General features: G+C 34.0%; 1 protein-coding gene and 1 pseudogene across 1 annotated transcript; both read right to left on the reverse strand.

The window, feature by feature from the left end:
- Positions 1 to 3,843: 3,843 nt before the first annotated feature.
- LOC111888676 (disease resistance protein RPV1-like) lies at positions 3,844 to 8,235 on the reverse strand (annotated as a pseudogene).
- A 354-nt stretch (positions 8,236 to 8,589) lies between these two features.
- On the reverse strand, positions 8,590 to 27,058 carry LOC111888677 (F-box/kelch-repeat protein At3g23880-like). The gene is made up of 2 exons (XM_023884806.1): positions 26,394 to 27,058; positions 8,590 to 8,674 (listed from the first exon to the last, which is right to left on the reverse strand). Exons 1-2 carry the CDS (start codon positions 27,056 to 27,058, stop codon positions 8,590 to 8,592), a joined length of 750 nt encoding a protein of 249 aa, XP_023740574.1.
- Positions 27,059 to 27,499: the final 441 nt, after the last annotated feature.

Here is a 27,499-nt window from a genome sequence, read left to right on the forward strand (position 1 = left end):
GGCTCAATATCTATCATATATCATAATCACAAATTAATGAGGTAAAAGATACATTAAAAAATCTCATACTCGACCTTGTATCTCCTACATAGCATTATATCGTCTCTGTCATATTCTCCTGGGAATGATTTCGAGCAGCATTTCCCATCCTATGTGCTAAAAACTCTCTAAATTACATGAAACACTCGTTTTTATACCTAGGATATGACACGTCGTGGCCATATGTGTGCGACGTCGTGGTGATCAATCTAGACCTGGTTTCGCCATGTGTCACACTTTCCTGCTATGTGTCTCGATGACTCGCCTCATGCCATGTCGTGATAAATCGTCTATCACGTCGTGGGGCCCAAATTGCCACATGTTGCTCTCTAGTTGACACGTGTCTCGATGAATCACTCATTTCCGTGTTGTGCCAAATATACCTCTGGTGGTCAAGAGTTAACCGTTGACTTGACTTTGCATTGACTTTCTCAAAATACCAACATACTTTCTTCTAAACTTCAAACGATCATACATTTCTCATACGAACTCCCTTTTCGATGATCTTTATATGCACGAAATCCTCTCAACAAGATCAACAATTGCCTTCAACTATTTTTTTTTCTAAATAACTTTCTCAATTTAAAGCAACTTAAGGCTTTATCTCGCTTACTCATCTCATAATGATCTATATTTGTTAAGTTAATACCTATTGCGTGTTACGAGTATTACAGACTGGTTTCAACTTAGGCATTCAATATTTAAGAGAAATAAAAAGCCACATTTTCATTATTAATTTAATCAGGGCCGGTCCTAGACAATTTGGGGCCCTCATATTGTTTTTTTTTTTAAAAGAGGGCGACACCTCCAAAAATTTTATTAATTAAAAAAATAATACAATTGAAGGCTGAAGACTCCCCACCTATGGAAAGAAAAAACTTTGGGACAGGCCCAGTAAGCCAAACAACCTAGCAAATATTAATACAAAACAATAAAATAAAAAAGCCAAAACATGCTCTTAACCCTAATACATAAACATATCAAAGAAAAACTAAAGAAATTTACATTTACGAGCATTTTTAGATGCAAAGTCATCAATTATAGAATCAAGTTCAATATTATCCAACAAATCTTTTTCAATGCATAACATAGCCAAACCATTTAATTTTTCTTGTGACATTGATGATCTCAATTAATTTTTTAATAATTTTAGTTTTGAAAAATTTCTTTCTGCTAATGCTACAGTAACAGGTATGGTTAATAAGATTCTATATGCAATACAAACATTTGGATAACAATTTTTACATTTGACAAACTCTAAAATTTCAACCAATGACATAATAACATTTGGCAAAGTTTTTTGTAATGCTTTAAGTTCCGTCAAAAATTCATTTAAATCCATATCACATAAGCTATTATGAGTAAACTTATTTACAAAAATAGCACAACATTTTTTAAATTCAATATCATCAAATGACTTTAACCTTTTTGAATCATATAAAAATCCAAAAATGTTTTCAAAGTTTGTTAATTGCTCAAATCTACTCTCTAATGACGCAATTGTCACATCAACAATATATATATATATATATATATATATATATATATATATATATATATATATATATATATTTAATACTCGATTCTAAATGATTCTTCAGGTGATAGTAATTCATATTCACAATTAATTTCATCAAATTGTTTTTTTCTAGTAATTTGGCGTTTTTTTGGGAATATAGGTTCAACTTCCATATCCGATGTAATGACCTTAGCATTATCGATACTAATGGCATAACCTTCATTTCTATAATTTTTAAAAAATGTCCTCATATTTTTTAATAGATCAATTGTGGCATCAATACACATAGTTTTGGTTTGCATTTTTTTACTAACTTTATTTATAGCAAATAAAATATCATACCAAATCACCATATTAAGTAAAAAATCATAACTTTCAATAGCATGAACTAAACTTTTAGCTTCATTTTTTAGATTTTGCATCATCACATGATGAACTTAATTCTATCAAGGCATCCCTTATATGAGGAGCTTGAAACCTAATGGCTTTGACACTTTTTATTCTACTCTCCCAACGTGTATTAGATAAAGATTTTACCGCTAAGTTAGAAACTTTATCAAGTAATATTGACCATCTTTTGGTTGAACTTGAAAATAATACAAAATGCGTTGCAAAACTCCAAAAAAAGAAATGGCTTTAGCACAAGAATGAGCCATATCACTAACGGAGAGGTTAAGACTATGAAAAGCACATGGCATAAACAATGCTTTTGGATTAATTTTAAGTAATCGTTTTTGAACACCTTGATGTTTTCCTTTAATGTTAGAACCATTATCATAACCTTGTCCTCTTACATCATCAATATTAATACCATAAGATTTAATTGCATTCAATAACTCATTAAAAAGTCCTAAATCCGATGTATTTTCTACCTTTAAAAATTCTTAAAAAAATTCTTCAACTTTTATTTTATTATTAGACATGTTCACACATCGAATAACAAGAGTCATTTGTTCTTGATGACTAACATCGGGGGTCCAATCAATGATAGCAGAAATATATTTTGATTCTTTTATAATATTAATTATAGAATTTCTGACATTACTAGCTAAAATAGAAATGATTTCATTTTGAGTTTTGTGTCCTAAGTAATGAAGATGAGTTTGATGATTTTCTATCTGTCTAACATGCTTTTGCATTATAACATCAAATTCTGCCATCATTTGAATTACTCCCAAAAAATTATCATTAGATTCTTGAAAAAGTTTTTCGTTACAACCTCGAAAAGCCAAATTATATTTTGTCAAATATTTAATGACGACAATTATTCTTTTTAAAACTTGCCTCTAACATTCTTTTTAAGCTAAAACTTTATTTTGTAAATCTTTGTCAATTGTTTTATTCTTATCCAATCTTATTATTAGTTCATCCCAAGAATCCATACAAAAAAAAAAAAAATGTTAGGGAACTATTTTCATGTTCTTTAAGTCTATCAAATAGATGTTTCCAATTATTAAATCCATCATTCACTAAAGAAATTTTATTAACATAATTATTAGGTTTAAACTATTTACAACAAAAACAAAACATTTTATCAACTTTTTTTAAGTAAATTAACCATTTTCGATCACTCGTCTCACCATTACTTAATTTTCTAGTATAAGAAGCATAAGAAAAATGTCTAGATAGATTATCTTTAAGATACACAAAATTTGATTCTCTTATTTGCCATTTTTCAATCAAAATATCTCTTAAGTTATTATAAAAATTATCCCAATTACTAGTATATATATATATATATATATATATATATATATATATATATATATTGAGAGAGAGAGAATAAATTGTTCATTGTTATACATGGCTTTTTCTTTTTTATTTATTAATTATTTAATAAATAAAAGGAAAAAACCATGTATAATCAAACCGGATAAATCCAATGATATTTTAGGAAGGTATTGCGCCAAAGAAAAAAAAAATAGCATTAATGACCTTTATAGTGCTACGGTATCATTTTCCTTTCTTTCTATATCCGATTTCCATTTGTGGAGGAAGGGTTTTTGTCGTTTTTATTCTCCCTTTTTTTCATGAGTTTATGAAATGGCAAGACGCTACCTTGAAGAAACTACATAAATAGTCCCTCAACTATTTTTTATTTGCAAATAATACACTCAACTATTTTTCAATATTCATATGTTGTTATTTACGAAGAAGGGTAAATATAAACTTACATACTCTTACCAATTTATATGATGAGGTAAACCTTTGATCACCCGGTCACACATCTTTTTTAAATTTCTTATCAGAAATTTACTTATTTATGCATGTAAAAATTTAAAAACCCCATTGAGTTATATAAACTGATAACACATAAACATCCATGCACAATTTGGTAAAAGATTGAATCCTGTAAATAAATTGGTGTCGTTTAAAAATCCTACTGAGTTACATAAATTGATAACACATATAAGTCATTGGCCCATGGAAATACTCCTTTCATCCCAAATTAAATGAAAAAAATAATAATCTCAAGTCCTCAACTTGACTGTACTCATAATAGTTTGTGTATCAGTCTTACATATATATAACTATTGGGTATAAGATAAAAACAAACCAAAATCATCTCAATTTCTAATTTTACTTACATAGAAAGACAACTCTGCTGTGATACTTCGTACATCTTAGAATCATTAGTAGAAGATCACTTATACTTTTAGGTGTATATGGATTGATCTTCAGATTTAAATCCAAAGATTTTCAGAGCTTTCAATAAAGAAATACTTTGTGGAAGATGACTTATACTTGTACCTTGTACGTCTAACACTTGTAAACATTTCAAGCTTCCTACTTTCTCAGGCAATTTCTTAAGTTGATCACAGCAGCGAAGATCAAACTCCCTGAGATGTTTCAACTTACATATGCTACTTGGAACATCTCTTATCTTGCAATATGTTACACTAAGTTCCTCCAAAGATTCTAATAGCCCAAGATCCTCGGGTAACTTCTCAAAAACATAACACCTTGAAAGAAGTAGAGTTTTCAGGCGTTTCAACATACAAATGCTATTTGGGAGATGTTTGACAAGTGTCAACCGTAAATTTAGCCATTCTAAACTTTCTAAATAGCCAATATCTTCGGGTAATTCCTCTATCGCACAACTTTCAAGGTCAAGGTCTTTTAGATGTTGTAAACTACATATGCTTTGTGGTAGACTCTTGAGGTTTTTGCACCAATTGAGATCTAGAGAAACAAGCTTTCGAAGATTCCAGTTGCTGAGGGTAGTTCTTTGATATCGTTGCTTGAAAAGTTAAGCTTCAACAAACTATGGTTGGAGTGCGTTGGAAGTATATCTGGAAACTCCATCATATATAAATAACTTAGATCAAGAACTTGAAGTGATTCCAGTTGTTTGATAAATGAAAGAGATTTTAATAGTATGCATTCACTTAAGTCCAAACAGACTAGCCTTGTTAGAGATCCAATGGGCGCATGAAATTCAACCAAATGACAACAGTTTGCAAGATTTAACTTCTCGAGATTAGGAAGTAAGCCACAATCAAGGGTCCTCAAATGTGAATAACTGAAGTCAAGGAATTTGAGATTTTTAAGAACCTATCACAAGCAAGAAAGAAGAAAAAGATTAATATTCCTGTAATAACTAAGATGTATGGCATTAAATGAATCAATCAACTATTCTACCTTTCTTTCTCCATCTTCCCATAGTTGTATAATTATGCTTGAAGAAATTTGAAGTGAAACTAGATTATTTGCTTGAAATGTTTTTGGTAAAGAACAATGAGGGAAACGTCGCCAACTCAGAAATCGTAACGCATTTGGTAAGTTTTGGCCAACTCCAATATTCACCGGCCAATCCCGAGTGTCCGAATCCACATGAAGAAATCTAAGATTCTTCATGTTTCCGAAACCATTTGTAAGAATTTCATAACAGGGACGCTCATTGTCACCGCTTGAATTGATTTGAATTGCTATAGCTCTTGTCGCTTCTGTAACCTGTAATCCAAGGAAACTGATTATTAGAGTTGATTCATAAGTAATTAAAGTGAGTTAGGTGTTGTTTGTTTTTTCGAAACAAAAATTCGTGAAGTCTGCGGACCACCTCTGCAATCCTCTATAGCAGAAGAGGTGGAACAAACGACTACAGTCCATAATAAGAAGCATGTTTGTTTTTTAACGTCTGCAGACTGCTGCAGTAAACTGAAATTTAAATAAACTAATTTTATAAACTGAAAATAGTTTTCAACACCGAAATTTAAATAGTTATAGTCGTAAAACATTGAAAGAGTACTAAAAAGAACATGTAAAAAAACAAAAGTATAAAACTTTGAAAAAAAACTTACAAAAATATAAAAGAAGCTAACAACTTTATTCTAGAAAAAAACTAATTTTATAAAACATAAAAAAGAAAATAATAAAAAAAATTAAGAAAGAATTGCAAATGATGTCTACAAAGTTCGTAAAAAATTACACATGTTAAAAAAAATGAAATTGAAACTGAAAATATTATTAACAAAAACGCTAAAAAAATTTTAAAAAAATTAAAGTTTTTTAAAAAAAAATCAAGTTCAAAAAAAATTGTGGAAACTAAAATAAGAAATTGTATCAAATCCATAAATAAAATTTTAAAAAAATCTAAGTTTTAAAAAAAAAAAAAAAGTTATACCAAAATTCTAAAAAAACAAATAAAAAAATGAAAGCTGAAGAGGTTTGAAGAGGTAAGTCAAGTGTTGTGCCATGCAGCACACACGCAGAGGTTTTGCAGTCTAAAGTCTTCTAAAAAAACAAACTGCTACGAGAGGGTAAGTGTTGTGCGTGTGTTGCGTCGTGCAGCAAAAAGTGGTTTGAAGAGGTTTTTTTTTTTAAAAAAAACAAATAACACCTTAGTTTTCTCCACATTGTAAGTAAAATTGATCCTTACCAGGTCCTTAGCGAATACATCTTCAATCTCCCCTCGAATCCACAATCGGCTATGTCTTATGGGCTCATTTGGGTCCGAACGACGAGCAATATTCCGGCCCATTTCCTCTATATGGTCATGCATGCCTAACTCCATATTCGGTGAGATAGTTATGAGAGATTTTTGCTCAAGAACTCTTAAGCCATTCCTAGCGCGAAATCCACAACTTTCAAGTGCTCTAATTGCTTTGTCTTTCTTCCAACCTTTTAGTAAGCATGCAACATCTAAGAATATTTCCTTGTAATCATCCTCTAGGCCGGTATAGCTTAATTCTAATTTTTCGAGCGTTTCTTTCAATGGAATTGTTTTTAGTCTTTCTATTGCATCTTCCCATTCGAGCTCATTTTGCCCGCAGAGAAACGAACCCAAAACTCTAATCGTTAAAGGAAGACCAGCAGCATAATGTACAACTTTGAGTGATAGCTCTTTGTACGATTGAATCGGAATATCTCTACCAAATGCATACCTACTCAATAGGCACATTGCTTCATCTTGTGATAACATATTGACATCACGAATACATGTCACTCCATGTGCTACAAGAACTTGCTCATCTCTTGTTGTGATGATAATTCTACTTCCTGGTTTAAACCAATCAAGCCCACCAGCTAATGCTTCCAGCTGGTCTAAATGATCCACATCGTCTAGAATAAGAAGAACCTTTTTACTACACAGCATCTTTTGTATTAAGCTTTTCCCCTTATGAACACTCCCTATGGTGTAACTTCTATTATTTAACACATTGAAAAGTACTTGTTCTTGCAACGATCGCAACCCAAACATTGATGATTTTGAAACTTCCCTAACATTCTCAACAAAGCTTTTACCTTCAAATGAAAAGCATATTTTGTCAAAAACTGCTCTCACCAAAGTTGTCTTCCCACCACCTCCAATCCCCTTGATACCTATCAAGCGAACATCTTCAATGCCCATTTCCATTAATGAAACAATATCCTTTACCCGGCTCTCCATGCCTATTAGCTTTCTGTCGACTTCCAAATTATTGAATCGTAACTCGAGTGAAATCTTTTTAACAATTTTATTGATGACTTTAGCTTCATGCCTGCACAATAAAGTAGAGTCAGTTAGCTTGCTAACTATTCACATGAGATGCTCCATGCTCAATATTGCATTCTTCATCATTGAAATAGTCGATTTTGGTTAGAATTTATAAAACATGAGATCCCTTGGATGACCCTTTTGCACATAGATTAAACAGAAACAAAGCAAAAAAAAATTGTTGAGACATGATTAAAGAATTACCCATCAGCAGTGTTCCTCAAATCCCATCCAGCCAGATTGGATGCTTCTCTCAAAGCTTCTCTCCACTTCTCTACCTTCCCCTCGTTGTTATGTATGGAAAAAGCTTCTCCAACTCGTCCCAGTTGTTTGCGGACTTCAGAGGGATCCACATCGTAGAACACAGGGTAAGCAATTTGTTCAATCACCTTCTGGCACTCCATAATCTTCACAAGCTCATCCAAGCACCAAGTGGAAGATGCATAGTTCTTTGAGAACACAACAATGTAAAATTTTGATTCTTCAATGGATTTCAAAAGCTCATCGTTCATCTTTTTCCCTTTCTCAAGTCTCTCATCATCCTTGAAAGTGTGAATACCTTGAATTTCTAGAGCAGCATAAAGATGATCAACAAAATTCTTACGGGTGTCTTCCCCTCTAAAACTCAAGAACACGTCATACTTATAGCTCTTCTGAATAGATACCTTTGAAGAAGAAGCCATTGAAGGTATCCTTGACAGATCCTGTTAATTAATCAAATCAAATCTTTGTTAAAGCAAAGTTTTTAAATAATGAAAAGAAACTAAAAGTTAAAAGTTAACAACCAACAAATCTCAGTTAATACCAAGAATTAATTATTAAAAACTAACAAATCCCAATTGCAAACCTTAGCCAAAACTTACTACCCACAATTAAGAATTAACATCCTAAAAAGGTTTAACTATGAATAGTTTGCAATAAAAGGCCTATTAAAAATTAACATATAATTTCAAACTAGAAGAAATTGAATGTGTACCTAATTAAAGAGAGCCCCGAGAACAGCAGAGAAAGATAGACCAAGAACAGTAAGAAATGGAGAGAGAACAATATACATTTAAGCAATGTAGTAGGCGGCAGCAGCAACCCAAGATTGTGGATCCACATGTAAGGTCAACATGATGCGTTTGCTTGAAAAATAGCTGTGAAACGAATTACAAGAAAATCTATATGTTTATTATGTACTCAAAGTCAAACCATCTTCTATTCATACGTAAAATAAATAAAAGTCCATTATACACCAACCAACGTTTTATTTTTATTATATTATTGGACGAATAAATTACAAGAATTCTATATGTTTATCACGATTTTTAGGTTTAGTCTAATTATGTTATATACTTATATTAATTAAACCACTTTAGCAAATATTTTACATGCCATTTTAGTATATAGCTATCACCTTTTGTACAACGCCACTTCCTAAAACATAAGGTATGTAAATCAACATCACCGATAGAGAAGTAGGGTATTATTTCTTCTACCATTTGGAGCTGGGTGTTCATGTTTGCATGTGATATTACATCATGTGAAGTAAATTTGTAGGTGTTGATGTAAGATAACTGACCTTGTAAATTGTAAGGTTCAAGATTTCAAAATGGCATTCAAATAAGGATGCACTTCTCTCCATTTGTTTTGTTACTTAACCGAGGTTGGTAATGGCTTCATCCTCATGCCAAAAAACCAATGAAGACATTGATCTTACGCATATGTACGAGAACATAAATGACAACATGCTTGATAGATTCTGAATGTATTTCGAAGCAAATGAGTTTAAAACGACTCAATAAATATAAGGAACCTTTGTTGAGCATACAGCTATGTGAAAAGCGCACATTGTGGAATTCATTCCACATGCAATCGAGCAATACGTGTGTATGGGGGATTTAATCGTGCATTCTTGTGAATTCTTAGAGACATTGGAGTTCATTGAAAAGATGCCTTATAACCCAATGCTGCTATATGAGGTTCTTTATTGGGTGCATCTGGAATCCATTTAAATCATGAAATGGTAGAACATGCTGCAAGATCCTTTCTTGAAATGGAACCCCGAGAGTTCAAGAAATTATATATTATTATCAAATATTTATTCAATGTTAGGAAAATGGGAAGATGCATTGAGATGAAAGGGAGGGGTTACAAAGCTCCCAGATGTAGTTGGATTGTAGTTGATAGGAAAGTGTATAGCTTTTATGTTTTTGAAGATAATTCGTATCCTTTTATGGATTTAGTTTTTAGAAGGATTGAGGATGTGTATACAAAACATTTCTAACCGATTGTCAACAAGATATTTGTGCATAAGGTGCACACTCCACACAAACGTGAGATTTATCATCATTAATGTCAAAAACATTCATCTGACACAACTACTGACACAACTACCGGTGTATCTATTATAAAGCTGGCCCAAAACCCTAGTCAGAGAAGTTCTTTTTCCAAAATAATAAACAATGTATCTATGCATTTATGCATTTAAACTTCTATAATATCAAATTCAACAAATATGCAAATATATATCATGCCCAATTGACAGTTGTTTTTCATTGTCAATAACTAGTTAACTACCACAAATCCAACCTACCAAGCAAAAGTAGTGTTTCCGTGTACGAATTCCAAGTGGAGAAACTCCTTATTCCACCAATCTCAAGAGTAGTGAAGCTTTGTGAGTTAGGCTCATATACCACAATTTCACTTTCTCCAAGACAAACATCTTTCACTTCCATTATAGGTGTGCCTGTGCAGTAATGGTGAATAGCTTTGTAAATGATTTTTGAACACCATTCTCCATCATCCATAAAGATACAGAACACATTTCAAATATGACAAGAGATTCCCTTAACTTAGAAATGGACATCCTAGTGGGAAGGAGGAGTGCTAAACTATCTGGGAGGTCTATCACTTCAAAAGTGTCATTAGTCATATCAAATGACAAAATCAGATTAGATGTCAATCTACTCCAACTACTACCATCTTCATCCATCAGGTGAACACCAGACCAATATATAAACCTATCAATAACTTGGACCCAATCCTCGAATGTTATAGTAGGCTTTAATTTTTGTTCTCTTGTAATGTCGTTTATTTGTTCTCGTTTGTACTCTTTCTTCTAGCCCCTGGCTAGTTCCTTTTCAATGCATGCCTGCTGTTCCAAAAAAAATAATAATAATGAAATGTATTAATTGAATATGAAAGAAAGATGTTTAAAGAGATGTTTAGGTCAATAATGAAATGACATTTTAGTAGGCTTTGTTAATACTTCAAAAAAGAAGGACGATGTGGCTTTGCTAAAACTATTTGCAAAGTGGCTATGCAAATGCATGTGGTTCCTCTAGTTGTAAGGTGTTAGAGAAAACATTCGTGATCGTAGTTGCGAAAATGGTTAAGTTTAATCAAAAGGATTTTGAGTGGCTCAACGCTAACGTAGATGTTGAATAAACTTACATGAATTATAAGGAAAATAGTTTACCAACGAATATAAAGCAAAGTAAGTAAAATGCTTGAATCTTAACAGCTTGCATATAGTGTATTTTCTTCTTCCAAAAAAAAAAAGTTTTATTTAAAAATGTTTAGATATGTTTTGAGGTTATTATGATTTTAAAATTTGATAATGAATTTTGGGTTAATAACTAATATATGTAATGGGTTATTGATTTTAGAAACTTATCCTCATAGGTACTCTTTTGCATATTAAAATAAAATAAAGAAATCGACATAACTATGGACCTTGCTAAAGCCAAAGTTGCATTGGTTGTCGGTATTTGGTATAACTTTTTAAAATAGCTCATTAGAGCATCTCCAATGGTTAACCTATACTATGATTTAATATCATTGACACCTCATCATTCCATTACAATTAACCTCTAATTAAATGGCATCTCCAATGGTAAGCTCTCCCAATAATTTTTTTTCTTTAAATTTAACTATTCTATCCTTATTTATGCTTTATTATCAGTATTTGATACAATTAATCTATCATTTGTTTAAAAAGTTTGCCAAATTAGTGTGTAGGAACTATTGAGAGGCATGAACGGAACAAAACTCAAGATTTTGAAGGCTTATATAAAGAGGGAGAGAGAATAATGTGAAGAACAATCACAATTCATAGCCAAGTAAGTTTTGTTTGTTTCTGTACCGATTTCACCCTATCAATTGATGTTTCCTATTCTGAATTTTCTTTTAATAGATTGAGAGTTATTAGCCGAAATTATGAGGTTGCTTGATTTGGGGTCAATTGTTTATGTCAAGGATCCAAGCATGTATGTTTTTTTATTGTTTGAACTATTTATATAAATTAGTTCCTATTGATCATCTGTCTATCATTGTTAATTGCAGTCTGATTGGTTTCTTTTAACTTTTAGATATATAGCCTTTGCAAGTGATTTTGAAACTAGTTTAACAAGATTAAGTACTTTTTTATAAACTTAATGCTAAGCAGTTTCTTTTATCTTTTGAAATGGACCTCTACAACTTTTTGGTCCCAGTTTAACCAAGGCCACGTTGGACCACACATTTGAATTCTCTTAGAAGACATGGAACTTTGATTATGATATTTGGATTCATAATTGCCTGACTGATGTTTTTTGATGTATTGTAATTATGTTAGTTGTTTCTATATTATAAATTATTATCTTTCTCCTTTTACAATGTGTATAGGTTGTATTCTCTGATCAATGCTGCTATAATAAACAAATCAGTTAAAGTAAGTTTCTGTTTTGCATCTAAGAATCTGATTATGGAAGTTTAATTTGGCAGGATGATGGTAATCAGAGTTAAGACATGTTTTTTTTGCACAGTGTAACAATGGAAAGTAAAGCTAGACATGTTTTTGTGTAGAGTGAAGGAAAGTCATTAGTGGTTCATATTGAATATGTGTTCCCTATTTGATTTGTGCATATGCATGTTTTAAACTGAAATAAATGTATACTTCAAATGAAAAATATATATTTTTCTTAATTTCCAGGAATTGTATTAATTAATGGGAAGCCCGATGATAGTATGAAGAAGGAAGAGGTTTTTGCTTTGAACATCTACATTAGCAACTCCATTCAAGGCAAAGTATTTAGCAATTTCCAGTAAGCAGATGTGGTATGGGTTAACAAAGACTAATTGAGTACCTATATCATCAGAGACATAAACTAACTGTGACTTGATTATCACAAAATTATGTTTCTCTAATTTTTTTTCTTTAAATTTACACGTTTATCTTTTATTTGACATCATTTGGTCGAATACACGCAAGAACATGTACGCTAAGCATATAAACAAACTCAATGGAGTACAGAGCAATGTTTGTCTCATTGTCTGGCTCAAGAAATTCTGTTCCATTAAATGTATAATCCCTGAACCAATTCCTTTCTATTTAGCAACATTAATCCGCTATGTAAGTCTCCGTCTGTTTTTGTTGGATGATTCTCTTCACTTGTGACCTCGTCAACTTTAGGATTTCGTATAATTTTAGAAAATCTTATTTTTTTATGATTTTTTGGTTCTTTTTTGTTGGCGTTATAATTTTAGCATTGTTTAAATAGAAATCTAAACATTTTTTTATGTAATACCATCTAGGTTGATCAATATCAAAGTGATCCTTTCTCTTTCTAAATAAATATTAAGACTTTTAAATTGGTAAAGAAAAGAACTAATAAAAATTGGTTTTTTAGTAGTAAGCATATTTTACTTTCACAAAAAATAAGAAATTTATCTTAATTTTTTAAGTGATTGTATTTGTAACAAAAGTTGAAGTTGTTAATTAGACAATTCGCAAATCATGTAGTTAGTTGAAGTTCAGGTTAATCACTTAACTTATGTTGTTGTCAACAATTAAGTACTTTAACATTTTAACTATTTAACTTATGTTGCTTTCCTTAAATATCACACGACAGTTAAAATTTAAATTTATCTATTAAGAAGCATGAAAAGAAAATAACTTATAAAAACAATATTGGTGTTATAATAACAAGAATATTACTTATCAAGACATTTGATTTGTATTATATGGATAATAATATTAGAATGTCATAATTATAAGTTGGTCCAATAAAAATAACTTAACAGTAAGGTTTATAACTCTATTTTATAACACATTTATCCTTATCTTCTTCTCATTTGAATAATACTAAAAAATAGCATTAAGATAAGCCAATTACTAATAATGATTCTGCTTTGTTTTAAATTCTTTGTATAATTTGTAAATTGTTTTCTTTCCTACTGCTGTATTTTGTATTTCGCTAATAAAAACATAATTTGCTTAGGTTTAACCTTATTTGGGCTATTTTGCCTCTGATATCTGTTGGGTTGTTTTCTCATACCCATGTAGCATTATAATGGTTTTCATTGCCCAAAAGTATGATGCTATTTTATTTTAGAATTTTTATAAAATAATTTCATTTTACATATGTCAATGTGACTACCTGTATTCAGTATTCAGGTAACTCATTTACAACAAACTTAATTTTCTGAGTTTGTTTTAGGATCGTTATGAAATAACTTGAGTTTGTTTTAGGACTATTTTGTAGCATTTGGACCATTTTGCCCCTGATATTTGCTCATCAATTTTTACTTCTGTTTTGATATGGGTGATCAGTTATCTACTTGATAGGAAAATGAGTGAAGATCATGCGTAAGTATAGGAGAGTTTGTAGTTGAAATATGGCAGTCAATCTTAGGAAGCCACTTATGGATGATTTCCACTTCTATTAGTAACAAAACATGAAGAATGAGGTTCAATCCATTGTTTTAGTAAATTTAATGAATGCTTATATGTAAATGTTGTACTTTTATACCATCAAAGTAAACAAGGTGGGGGTTCAATTTGACTATTTTTGTTAAAAATTTTAAACAAATACCATTTTTTTGTTTTTTTTACAAGGACCATTTCGTTGATTTTTTTAAAACATTGATCATTTATGTTAAGAGATTTTTTTTTGTTTTTTTGTCACTTGTATGGTGTGTATTGCATGAAAGGTAACATACTTTGATTTTATTGTTTACTATAAATTTACATAATTATTAGTTTATTAAATTTATATGTATAAGTTGGCATCCTACTTCCTAATTATGCCGTATTGTATGTAAGTTTGTTGTAAATCGAAAGTAGGTTACTATAAGTTTACTAATTTTCAAAGTCACTGTGGCATACTATATAATTTTACATAATTACCCTTTTATTAACAATAAACTAGATTATAACAACCTATTTTCATTTAGTGGCAGTCTACTTTACTTTAATTTAACGTATTAACATCATTCCATTTAAGCATTTATTTTGATTATCTTACTATCAAAGTTGCATGTTAGAAGTATGACTAGGAAATGAATAAAGCTAAAAGAGTAATCTTGGTTGAAGTAATTAACTTTTGAATTATAAGTTCATATAACTTTTTATTAGTTTGATTTAGGTTAAGAAGGACTATATGATCATTTTATATTCATTATGCTTTATGTTTTACTATAAATTGAGAATAGATTTATAGCCTAAATAGTATATCTTTTTTTAAAAGAAAAAAACATTATTATTAATAAACAAAATAAGAACAAAGAACCATAATTAAAGTACCGATCCAAGGTAAATGACTTACTAAATATATCCTTATTATATCTAAATTTACATGAATGGTCCCTGCAATTTCAAGTTTAATCTAATCGCTTTTTTTTCATCCTAATAAGACTTAATGATAGCTACTTCTCATTGAATATGGCTTACCCTCTTATATGTGTAAATGGATTAAGTCTTTCAAATACTTACAAATTATAAAGTTCTTAAAGAAATACAATATTACAATTCATAAGTTTTCTAAATTAATGTTATATTATTTTATTACATAATTAAATTTTTAATTCTATTTAAAATTAACACCCGTGGGTTCCACGGGTTTTAACCTAGAATATATATATATATATATATATATATATATATATATATATATATATATATATATATATATATATATATATATATATCATGCCAAATTGGCAGTTGTTTTTCATTGTTAATGACTAGTTAACTACCACAAATCCGACCTACCAAGCAAAAGTAGTGTTTCCTTGTACGAATTCACAATGGAGAAACTCCTTATTCCAGCAATGTTCCTGAGTCCTAGCACTGTAATTGACCCATATTGTTGTGAAATAATGGCGAATAGCTTTGTAAATGATTTTTGAACACCATTCTCCATCATCCATACAGATACAGAACACATTTCTTCCAGGCTTTCAAATATGACAAGAGATTCCCTTAGTTTAGAAATGAACACCCGAGTGGGAAAGCAGAATGCTAAATTGTGTGACAACCCAAGAGTTTCCATTCTATAAAACCATCCACAGCAGGTGAAGTCAAATCCATTCTGCTAACTTTCAAACTTTTGAGATAAGTTTGAGCATTTCAGGATTTACACTTAAGGAGATATCAGGAGAGAGGTTGCACTAGGGTATTGTGCAACTCTGTTTTTCCAAAGATCATTGATATTAGAATTCAATCCTTGAATAAAATATTTTCTGCCAAAAACCCTAGGGGTATATATATGGTTCTTGACCATATTTATTCATTAGTTGCATTTCCAGCTAGAGAAAAGCCGATTTCTCTCAAATGGATCTTCGCCCGATCACCCTGGATTGTAAGTATTTCAATCTAGAGTGTATATAAGTGTGTTATACGCCTTAATAACATGAAAATCAAGCCAAAACACCAAGGAAATGGTGTTCACGGCCCAAGATCTTCTTGGACCTTAAACACTAATTTGAGGGCCAAAGTGTGCCTAATGTCCCTCCAAACCTTGGAACTAAACCTAGAAACTACCATGACATGTTTAGACCACAAAATCATTAAGAAACAAAGGCTAGAAGTGAGTTCACGGCCAAGGATGTTCTTGGGCCGTGAACTCCATTTTAGGGTGCCAAAATGCCCTAAATGCCTTCCATAAGCCAAGAGACAAGCATAGCACTTTACCTTGATGTGTCTAGGACCCAAAACAACCAAAATACCACACCCATAGGTGTTTATGGCCGCAAGCACATGACCAACTGGTCCATGGGCCGTAAACTCAAGATAAGGGTGTTTTGATGCCACAAACACTTCCTAAGGCTTAGGCTTGAATTTAGAATGCTTCCTTATGACCTTTAGGACCCTCATAAGCATAAATCGCCATGATTTTATGGTAATAAACTCATTTGGGTCGTGAACTCCTCAAAAACTCCAACGAAGGTGGTCTTTCTCATCCTAGGTTAGAGCTAATGTCCCTAAATCATTCCCTAGCCTTCAAATTTGCATTCCCACATGAGTAGCCATGAGTTTACGGCCGTAAACTCCCTTAGGCCGTGAACTCATGGTAGTAAAATGATGTGAGTGCCTTTATACCTTCCTATGTTGAATCACATGTGATTCCAACACTTAGTCAAGGTGTTTCCTAGTCCCGGAAGGTGTTATCTTTCATATAGTTGTTTATAATCACTATATTCATGTCAATATGTGTCCTTATATGTAATTTAGGACTTATTGTGTCTCGGGACTTCATTCGTGAAACTTCTCATCCGTACGCGCATACCCGTTTGAATCACCCACATCAGGTGAGTTCATACCCCGTAATGAATCTTTTAAACTATTTTAACTGTTTTAAGGGGGGATACAAGTTAAACACAATGATAATTGTGTAAATGCTTGTTATAAACATCTTTCAAAATGTTACTTATGTCATTTATAAGTCGTCGTTACATTTCAAAACTCTTTTAAAGGTTGTGTTACTTTATAGTTGTACAGAACTCCGTTTTTAAAGTATAAGCATAACTTGGTAGACAAATGAGTCTTGTCATTTTCAGCACAGTTAGAACATTAGTAAACTATTATAGGAATAGTTTAGGAGAATGCTATTCATTACTTCTAGTACAATGAAGCACACAAAGAAACAATACCAGAACAGAACAAATAGCTAAGAGAATCAAACAACACCAGAACAGAACATAACAAACAAGTTAAGTTGCTATAGCACGATAACACGCAGACATGATCTAATTATACCAATGAATCGCTAACGCATTAGTGATAGTTAAATTGGGTATACATGATCATATAACTTTAATGTGAATTACACGGCTTGCATGGATTTGCTGGGGTCGTTTTGGGTTCCCTCAATCTCTTTACATGAGAGCGTTTAGCAGGGGTTCTAGCTTTCACATTATGACCGTAATAAAACAAATATGTTTTTAGGTTAATAGGACCTCCGCATGTCATTATAAACGACATCAGAGTACTCACTTCTCCCATTACTTTCATAAAGTGTCGGTAACACTTGAAGGTTAATGTATTTTCTATTCGAGATAGTTATAAACTAGGGAGAATATACTTTACATTTGACAAAGGAACAGTCGAGTCTTGGTAGAAGACTACTTTCAAAACAGTAGAGTCTTGGTAGAAGACTACTTTCAAAACAGTCGAGTATTGGTAGAAGGCTACTTTTAAAAGTTAGGACCATGATGCTAACTTTATGATTCCTTAATGTATACACTATGGGATACATATATGCTAAGTAGATTCTGACAGCTAATAGGATGTGTGCTCTTCGTTGTACGTCCTGTTCCCGTTGGATGTGGGCTTGCACCGAGGTCACCCAATCTATTATCTACCCGAATCTATATATATTTATGCTTAGTATACATTAAGTCGTCATAAGGGTACCAGGTATGGATCAGGTCATAGGACACAAAGTCAATGCACAGTTTTTCTAGTACAAAACTTATGTTTCAAAGTCAGTACTTTTGGTATACAAAACTAGCGATTTCCCAGTTAAGGGCTTAATCCATTTTATTAAGCCAGTACAATTTTAAAGACTTTAAGTGAGTTAACTATATAACACCTTAGTTTATACACCATGTTTATATATAAAACTAATATCCGATAGATAGCTAAATGTGTGTTTTCCCCCGACGTCCTGTTCCCGTTGGATGTGGGCTTAGGGCAGATTCCCCCAATTAACTATCTACCCGATATCAGATTATATATAGTAGTATAAACAAAGCTATTATAAAAGTAATCACCATAGTCAATATTTTATTATAAGAAAAATAGGTTTCTTACAAGAACTCCCCATTAGATATAAAGGAACCATTACAAATAACTCCATGAGTAACAAGTGAATGCACCGAGGTTATATGTGCCGACGATCTAACAACCAATGGAATGTGTGCTATCCGCCTTACTTGCTGTTCCCGTTGGGTTGTGAGTTTAGGGCAGATGCGCACAATCGATTGTTTATTTACTCCAAGTATATATAACTTGTACCCACTTAGTACGCATAGAAAGGCTTGTAGTGTCATTTTACTTAACTTCCATTAAAGTAGGAAATATAAGATTTTCTAGAGGAACAGGCGATCATTTCAAAACAGAACTTACAGCTTACATCACTTGTGCTTATACATTATCAACCACATTTTTACAGCTTACTCACATCACTAAAATCTTATGAACTCGCGGGCTTAATTGCTGATCAACTCTTTCAAATAACTTGTATTCTCAGGAGACTATTAGACAGGTGCTCGTGTTGGGACTTCATAAGATGGAGCATTATAGCTTCAAGTTTTGTTTTGTTATTTGTTTATGACTTCTATGTTTTGTGAACACATACATTGTAAACACTTTCTTTCTAAATGAAATGGTTGTTCATTACTTGCTTACCATATACATATCTCGTGATACTTGACATGACGTCCTCCACCCTCGAACGTTTTCGCCGTTCTGGTTTTGGGGTGTGACAGATTGGTATCAAAGCATTGTTTATAGTAAACTAAATATATCAACCGATAAAAGATATACGTCTATAAATACAATGCGGCTTAAGTGCTCTGAATAATGATAAATTTTAGAGTATAACTACAAGCTATAAAAATATTCCTACTTGCTCATACATGTACATATTAGAACTTGGATCACGAGGAGAACAGAACTAAAAGTATTTAAAGGTTGGGCACTGTCGTCAACCCGAACAGTTATGTAATCATAGCTAGGATCAATATAGACTGATCAACTATATTCATTTGAGATGTGACTGACATGTGTTTGGGATTGATGTGGTGTTGCAACGGAGTTAAAACTTACCGAAACACCAGCCAAGAGAACGCCAGAACAAGTACAGTTAGAGTTAGAATACTATAGGAGTATTTTGTTCCAGATAAATAACTTATGTGATAACATAAAAGACCCTTGCGAATAGGTCTATAATCTTACAGGGTATATTCATGAAGTTTTATATATAATCAAGATCTTATAGACATAGAATCTGTGACCGACGCTTCGCTATCCATTCCTTTTAAGGAAGTAGTGTTGAGGTGGGATCAATTATTCGAAGGTCTATTTGATCTTCAATTATATACAATACAAACTGGTGTACCTTGTACAATTATAGGAAGATTTCGTAAGGATCACCCCATAAAGTTACCTTAAAGCTCATAGATTCTTTAGTCACTTTCATTCTCGCACGACAAGCCCAGATAAACGTAACCACTTCCTCATAGTAGACAACAGAAGAGTTCAGGAGGAACAAGGAAAAATTCATGAGAAGATTTCAAGGAAAGATAAGCAAAAGTAACCAAAACGTCTTACGCGTCACACTAATAAATATTAACTAGGTTAATTTATCGAGCGAGTGGAAACACTGCTCACATTACATGTGTTAGAATTATTTTCTTACATGCAGCTGGTAACAGCTATTCAGGAAACAGATATTCATTCGAGGATAGTTATTTCAAATTCATAGAGTTTATTAGGTATAGACTCATTTATGAATTGTTCCTAGAACCCTGTGGAAGTCAGGACCCGATACATCCAAAACTAGGATAACCTTGTCTTCAGTTTTCGGCTTGTGTCCGTTGCTATAGACTTATTCTGTCTCATCTTTGTTTTATTTTAGCAAATATGCCTCCTCGCAGATCACCCAGACACGCTATTCTGATAACTCCAATACCTTCTCCACAAATCGATGCAACAACTCTGAACGCTGCAGTGGTCGTGGCTGTGGCAACAACCATGGCACAATATCACCCCATCAGTACAGGTGGACGTGAAACGCCTACTGATTCTACTCAAGGTGAGGTCCCGGTGCGCCAGGGAGAGTTCTCCTACAAGGACTTCACCATATGCCAACCATTGTCCTTTAAAGGGGCTGAAGGAGTCATTGCCCTCCTGCAATGGTTCGAGAAAACAGAGTCGGTCTTCGAAATCTGTTTATGCCCAGAGGGAAGCAAAGTGAAGTTTGCTGCCTGCACCTTCGATGGCAAGGCCCTAACATGGTGGAACAACCATGTTAAGTCACTTACCCTATCAGTAGAAAACTCAATAGGTTGGGAAAGCCTAAAAGAGTTAATGCCGGAAGAATATTGCCTGTTAGGCGAGATTCAAAAGCTGGAACAAGAGCTGTGGGATCTCACTATGGTCGGCTCAGACATAGTGACCTACACCGACCGGTTCAGCGAACTAGCAGCTCTATGCCCCGAGATGATTACCTCGGAGAGCAAGAAGATAGAAAGATACATTTGGGGTCTGACTGCTCCGACCCAAGGAAATGTGCTGTCTTCTAACCCAGCCACGTTCGCTAGTGCTAAACGTCTGGCTCAGCGACTCATCAATCATGGAGTCCGCCACAGCGTAAAAGTCCATATTCCCGAGTCATCAAGGGAAGAGGACTATAATCAGGAGTCGGAGAACAAGAGAAAGAAGAAACGAACAACACAAGACACCCCACAAGAGCAACAAGCGAGTACTACGTACGCCGCAACAACGCCTACTGCTTCAGCATCTGCCAGTCGTTATGCTGGAAACCTTCCAAAGTGTGGAAAATGCAATTTTCACCACACTGGAGTGTGCCAAGAAATGCAGTGTCTAAACTGCCACAGAAAGGGACACATAGTCCGTTACTGCAGGGCACCGACTCAGCCGATCTCCCAAGTCCTCGGAGCTGAAGTAGACCAAGCCTGCTACGGCTGTGGTGAGACTGGATACAATCAGAGGGACTGCCTGATAATCAAGAACTCAGGCGCAGATGGACGTATTCTGATGATCACCGCGGGAGAATCTACCCCCGGAGTCGTTGACGAGTAGTGGTACGTTTTCAAAATAGTATTTACTTTTAAAATTAATTTATATTCATATAAAATTAAAATTTGGGGAAGACACTTAAAAGTAACTATAACAACTCACATGATGAAATAGGTCGTAATATTCAAAAGAACTAAAAGATCCCTTAGAGAAGCTATTATGACTCACCATATACATCAGGGTTGTGCGCAACTGAGATGTTGCGGACTAAGAGTGAGTGACTCCGCTTAGACCCCTTTCCTTAATTGGTTGAGGATTTAAGGCAGAGATACTCAGTCGACTGCCTGGCTCATCTTAAGTATTCACAACTTGTATATGACGGGCAATGGTAGTGGTACCATGAGGGATCATGGTATAAAAGTATCCCTTCAGTAAGTAAAGCACTTTTATTTGTATGTATGCGCACGTAGCGGTACGATACATAGGAGTTTTAATTTCAAAATAGAAAACAGGAAACTCGAGAATAGTTACAAGGGGTACATTGTTGAACATACTAGGAGTACAGTACCAAGCATAACAGGGATGCATCGTCGTTTATCAGACATTTCTTTCATTTGACCAAAACTTCGTTCGGTATAGAGTCCGTTGTTTTCTTTCGTCATGAGTTGGCGTGGTCCTCACCATACTGAGTTCGTATGTTTCTATCGCCTCGATCGACAAGTTCTCGAAACTTTCATCATTCGTATCAAAAGTCCGACCTGAATCAAAAATTTTATCTTTCGCATTCTAAACCCCCGAAGTACTCGTGCGAAGAGTACTTTGTCCTCCGAAGCCTTATCATCGGATGTCCGCAGACCGTCACAAAATACCACTCGTCCAACAGACCAAGTTCGAGCACAGAGGCTATAGACGAATACAGCCCGCCTATTATTATTTAGTGTATACGCGAGGGTGGTATATGAGTATGATTACGCAGATCTAGTATGTGTGTTTCCGCCCTATCTCCTGTTCTCTGTTGAGTTATGGACCTGGGGCAGAGTCGCACATCCGACAGTCCTACTAATCCTAACTATACACGACTTGTATACACGAATTAATGATAGATGGACCAAGTATGAATCCTATCAAGAACACCAGGGCAAAGTTGCCAGGTCTACGAGTGGGTATTCTGCCAAAGCAGAAGAGCTCAACCCCAGTAGTAACGTTAAGAGAGCTAATTTTGGGACGAAATTCATTCTAACGGGGGGGATGATGTGACAACCCAAGAGTTTCCATTCTATAAAACCATCTACAGCAGGTGAAGTCAAATCCATTCTGCTAACTTTCAAACTTTTGAGATAAGTTTGAGCATTTCAGGATTTACACTTAAGGAGATATCAGGAGAGAGGTTGCACTAGCGTATTGTGCAACTCTGTTTTTCCAAAGCTCATTGATATTAGAATTCAATCATTGAATAAAATATTTTCTGCCAAAAACCCTAGGGGTATATATATGGTTCTTGACCATATTTATTCATTAGTTACATTTCCAGCTAGAGAAAAGCCGATTTCTCTCTCAAGGATCTTCTCCCGATCACCCCAGATTGTACGTATTTCAATCTAGAGTGTATATAAGTGTGTTATATGCCTTAATAACATGAAAATCAAGCCAAAACACCAAGGAAATGGTGTTCACGGCCCAAGATCTTCTTGGACCGTGAACACTAATTTTGAGGGCCAAAGTGTGCCCAATGTCCCTCCAAGCCTTGGAACTAAACCTAGAAACTACCATGACATGTTTAGACCACAAAATCATTAAGAAATAAAGGCTAGAAGTGAGTTCACGGCCAAGGATGTTCTTGGGCCGTGAACTCCATTTTAGGGTGCCAAAATGCGCTAAATGCCTTCCATAAGCCAAGAGACTAGCATAGCACTTTACCTTGATGTGTCTAGCACCCAAAGCAACCAAAATATTATCACCCATAGGTGTTTACGGCCGCAAGCACATGACCAAATGGTCCATGGGCCGTAAACTCAAGATAAGGGTTTTTTGATGCCACAAACACTTCCTAAGGCTTAGGCTTGAATTTAGAATGCTTCCTTATGACCTTTAGGACCCTCATAAGCATAAGTGGCCATAAGTTTATGCTAGTAAACTCATTTGGGTCGTGAACTCCTCAAAAACTCCAACGAAGGTGGTCTTTCTCATCCTAGGTTAGAGCTAATGTCCCTAAATCATTCCCTAGCCTTCAAATTTGCATTCCCACATGAGTAGCCATGAGTTTACGGCCGTAAACTCCCTTAGGCCGTGAACTCATGGTAGTAAACTGATGTGAGTGCCTTTATACCTTCCTATGTTGAATCACATGTGATTCCAACACTTGGTCAAGGTGTTTCCTAGTCCCGGAAGGTGTTATCTTTCATATATTTGTTTATAAACACTATATTCATGTCAATATGTGTCCTTAAATGTCATTTAGGACTTATTGTGTCTCGGGACTTCATTCGTGAAACTTCTCATCCATACGCGCATACCCGTTTGAATCACCCACATCAGGTGAGTTCATACCCCGTAATGAATCTTTTAAACTATTTTAACTGTTTTAAGGGGGGGATACAAGTTAAACACAATGATAATTGTGTAAATGCTTGTTATAAACATCTTTCAAAATGTTACTTATGTCATTTATAAGTCGTCGTTACATTTCAAAACTCTTTTAAAGGTTGTGTTACTTTATAGTTGTACAGAACTCCGTTTTTAAAGTATAAGCATAACTTGGTAGACAAATGAGTCTTGTCATTTTCAGTACAGTTAGAACATTAGTAAACTATTATAGGTATAGTTTAGGAGAATGTTATTCATTACTTCTAGTACAATGAAGCACACAAAGAAACAATACCAGAACAGAACAAACAGCTAAGAGAATCAAACAAAACCAGAACAGAACATAACAAACAAGTTAAGTTGCTATAGCACGATAACACGCAGACAAGATCTAATTATACCAATGAATCGCTAACGCATTAGTGATAGTTATATTGGGTATACATGATCATATAACTTTAATGTGAATTACACGGCTTGCATGGATTTGCTGGGGTCGCGTTGGGTTCCCTCAATCTCTTTACATGAGAGCGTTTAGTAGGGGTTCTAGCTTTCACATTATGACCGTAATAAAACAAATATGTTTTTAGGTTAATAGGACCTCCGCATGTCATTATAAACGACATCAGAGTACTCACTTCTCCCATTACTTTCATAAAGTGTCGGTAACACTTGAAGGTTAATCTATTTTCTATTCAAGATAGTTATATACTAGGGAGAATATACTTTACATTTGACAAAGGAACAGTCGAGTCTTGGTAGAAGACTACTTTCAAAACAGTAGAGTCTTGGTAGCAGACTACTTTCAAAACAGTCGAGTCTTGGTAGAAGGCTACTTTTAAAAGTTAGGACCATGATGCTAACTTTATGATTCCTTAATGTATACACTATGGGATACATATATGCTAAGTAGATTCCGACAGCTAATAGGATGTGTGCTCTTCGCTGTACGTCCTGTTCCCGTTGGATGTGGGCTTGCACCGAGGTCACCCAATCTATTATCTACCCGAATCTATATATATTTATGCTTAGTATACATTAAGTCGTCATAAGGGTACCAGGTATGGATCAGGTCATAGGACACAAAGTCAATGCACAGTTTTTCTAGTACAAAACTTACGTTTCAAAGTCAGTACTTTTGGTATACAAAACTAGTGATTTCCCAGTTAAGGGCTTAATCCATTTTATTAAGCCAGTACAATTTTAAAGACTTTAAGTGAGTTAACTCTATAACACCTTAGTTTATACACCATGTTTATATATAAAACTAATATCCGATAGATAGCTAAATGTGTGTTTTCCCCCGACATCCTGTTCCCGTTGGATGTGAGCTTAGGGAAGATTCCCCCAATTAACTATCTACCCGATATCAGTTTATATATAGCAGTATAAACAAAGCTATTATAAAAGTAATCACCATAGTCAATATTTTATTATAAGAAAAATAGGTTTCTTACAAGAACTCCCCATTAGATATAAAGGAACCATTACAAATAACTCCATGAGTAACAAGTGAATGCACCGAGGTTATATGTGCCGACGATCTAACAACCAATGGAATGTGTGCTATCCGCCTTACTTGCTGTTCCCGTTGGGTTGTGAGTTTAGGGCAGATGCGCACAATCGATTGTTTATTTACTCCAAGTATATATAACTTGTACCCACTTAGTACGCATAGAAAGGCTTGTAGTGTCATTTTACTTAACTTCCATTAAAGTAGGAAATATAGGATTTTTTAGAGGAACAGGCGATCATTTCAAAACAGAACTTACAGCTTACATCACTTGTGCTTATACATTTTCAACCACATTTTTACAGCTTACTCACATCACTAAAATCTTGTGAACTCACCCGCTTAATTGCTGATCAACTCTTTCAAATAACTTGTATTCTCAGGAGACTATTAGACAGGTGCTCATGCTGGGACTTCAGAAGATGGAGCATTATAGCTTCAAGTTTTGTTTTGTTATTTGTTTATGACTTCTATGTTTTGTGAACACATACATTTTAAACACTTTCTTTCTAAATGAAATGGTTGTTCATTACTCGCTTACCATATACATATCTCGTGATACTTGACATGACATCCTCCACCCCCGAACGTTTCCGTCGTTCCGGTTTTGGGGTGTGACAAATTGTCTAAGAGGTCTATCACTTCAAAAGTATCGTTAGTCATATCAAATGACAAAATCTGATTAGAAGTCAATCTAATCCAACTACAACCATCTTCAGCCACCATGTGTCCTCCAGACCAATATATAAACCTATCAATAACTTGAACATCCTGTCTGACTTGGACTGATTTACTCGGCACATTGCTAGAAGTAGACAGTCTTTTCCATTTCCCTGAACTCAATGTATAAACCATAATCTTGCGAGGGTCGTTGTTAATGTTGTTGATCTTTTCATCTAACTGACAAAGTTCTGGAATCATCATGATCTTAGGATCATTAGTAACATGACAAACACCAAAACCAAAAGTTGATTCATCCATCCAATCGTACATATCAAACGGATTCACAGGCACAACAATAGCAATGGATTTTCTGATTGAAGGATTCCAAAGTACAACCATCGGCTCTCCAGAATGAGATTCATAATACCAATACAAGCACACCAACCCATTACAACTACCGACCATTCTTGACCTTGTAAGCAGTTTAATGGAGGGGGGAAAAGTTGGAACAAACCTCTGTCTAGGGAAAGTGTCATCATCGACGATACAAACAAAGTGTGGCTTCCTTCCTACCAGATACCTTACAAACAGATGTTGCCGCTGATCTTGGCTAACGGTATGAGCAACAATAAAACGAGTGCTGTCGATTAAACACCTCCATGCTTTGCACACACATCTAAACTGAACCAATGATTTTACAGGATGCCTTCTCATGATTTCCTCTTGTACATGAAAACAAATTTCGCCAGACATTTTGATTTTGGGTGCTGATGGGTTTTGACTTGCTAGGGTTTGGTTTGGTTTGGTTTGGTTTGGTTTTTATAAACGGAGAATTGGATTTGGATACGTATGAAATTTGACATTCGTCTATCAATATTGTTAGTTAGAGGGTTTTATTGAATTTTCGTTTAATTCGTTTTTAACATCTTTAAATCGTAAACCAAAGTAAATAAATTCAGTTTAATTGGTTATTTGTTTTATCGTTTACATCAAATGAAATTTCACATGAAAAAACAATAATATTTTGGATTTCACTACAAGAAATATACTCTTTAGCGGCGACACTATTAGCGGCGACAAGAGGCTTTACCGGCGACTCTAGCTAGAGTCGCCGGTAAAGCCCCTTGTCGCCACTAAAGGGTTGTCACCCGAATCCGCACTTTCCCCCTCTATTGCATCTCAACCGTTCGATGA

Source organism: Lactuca sativa, chromosome 2 (assembly GCF_002870075.4).
Source record: "Lactuca sativa cultivar Salinas chromosome 2, Lsat_Salinas_v11, whole genome shotgun sequence".
NCBI lineage: Eukaryota > Viridiplantae > Streptophyta > Magnoliopsida > Asterales > Asteraceae > Lactuca > Lactuca sativa.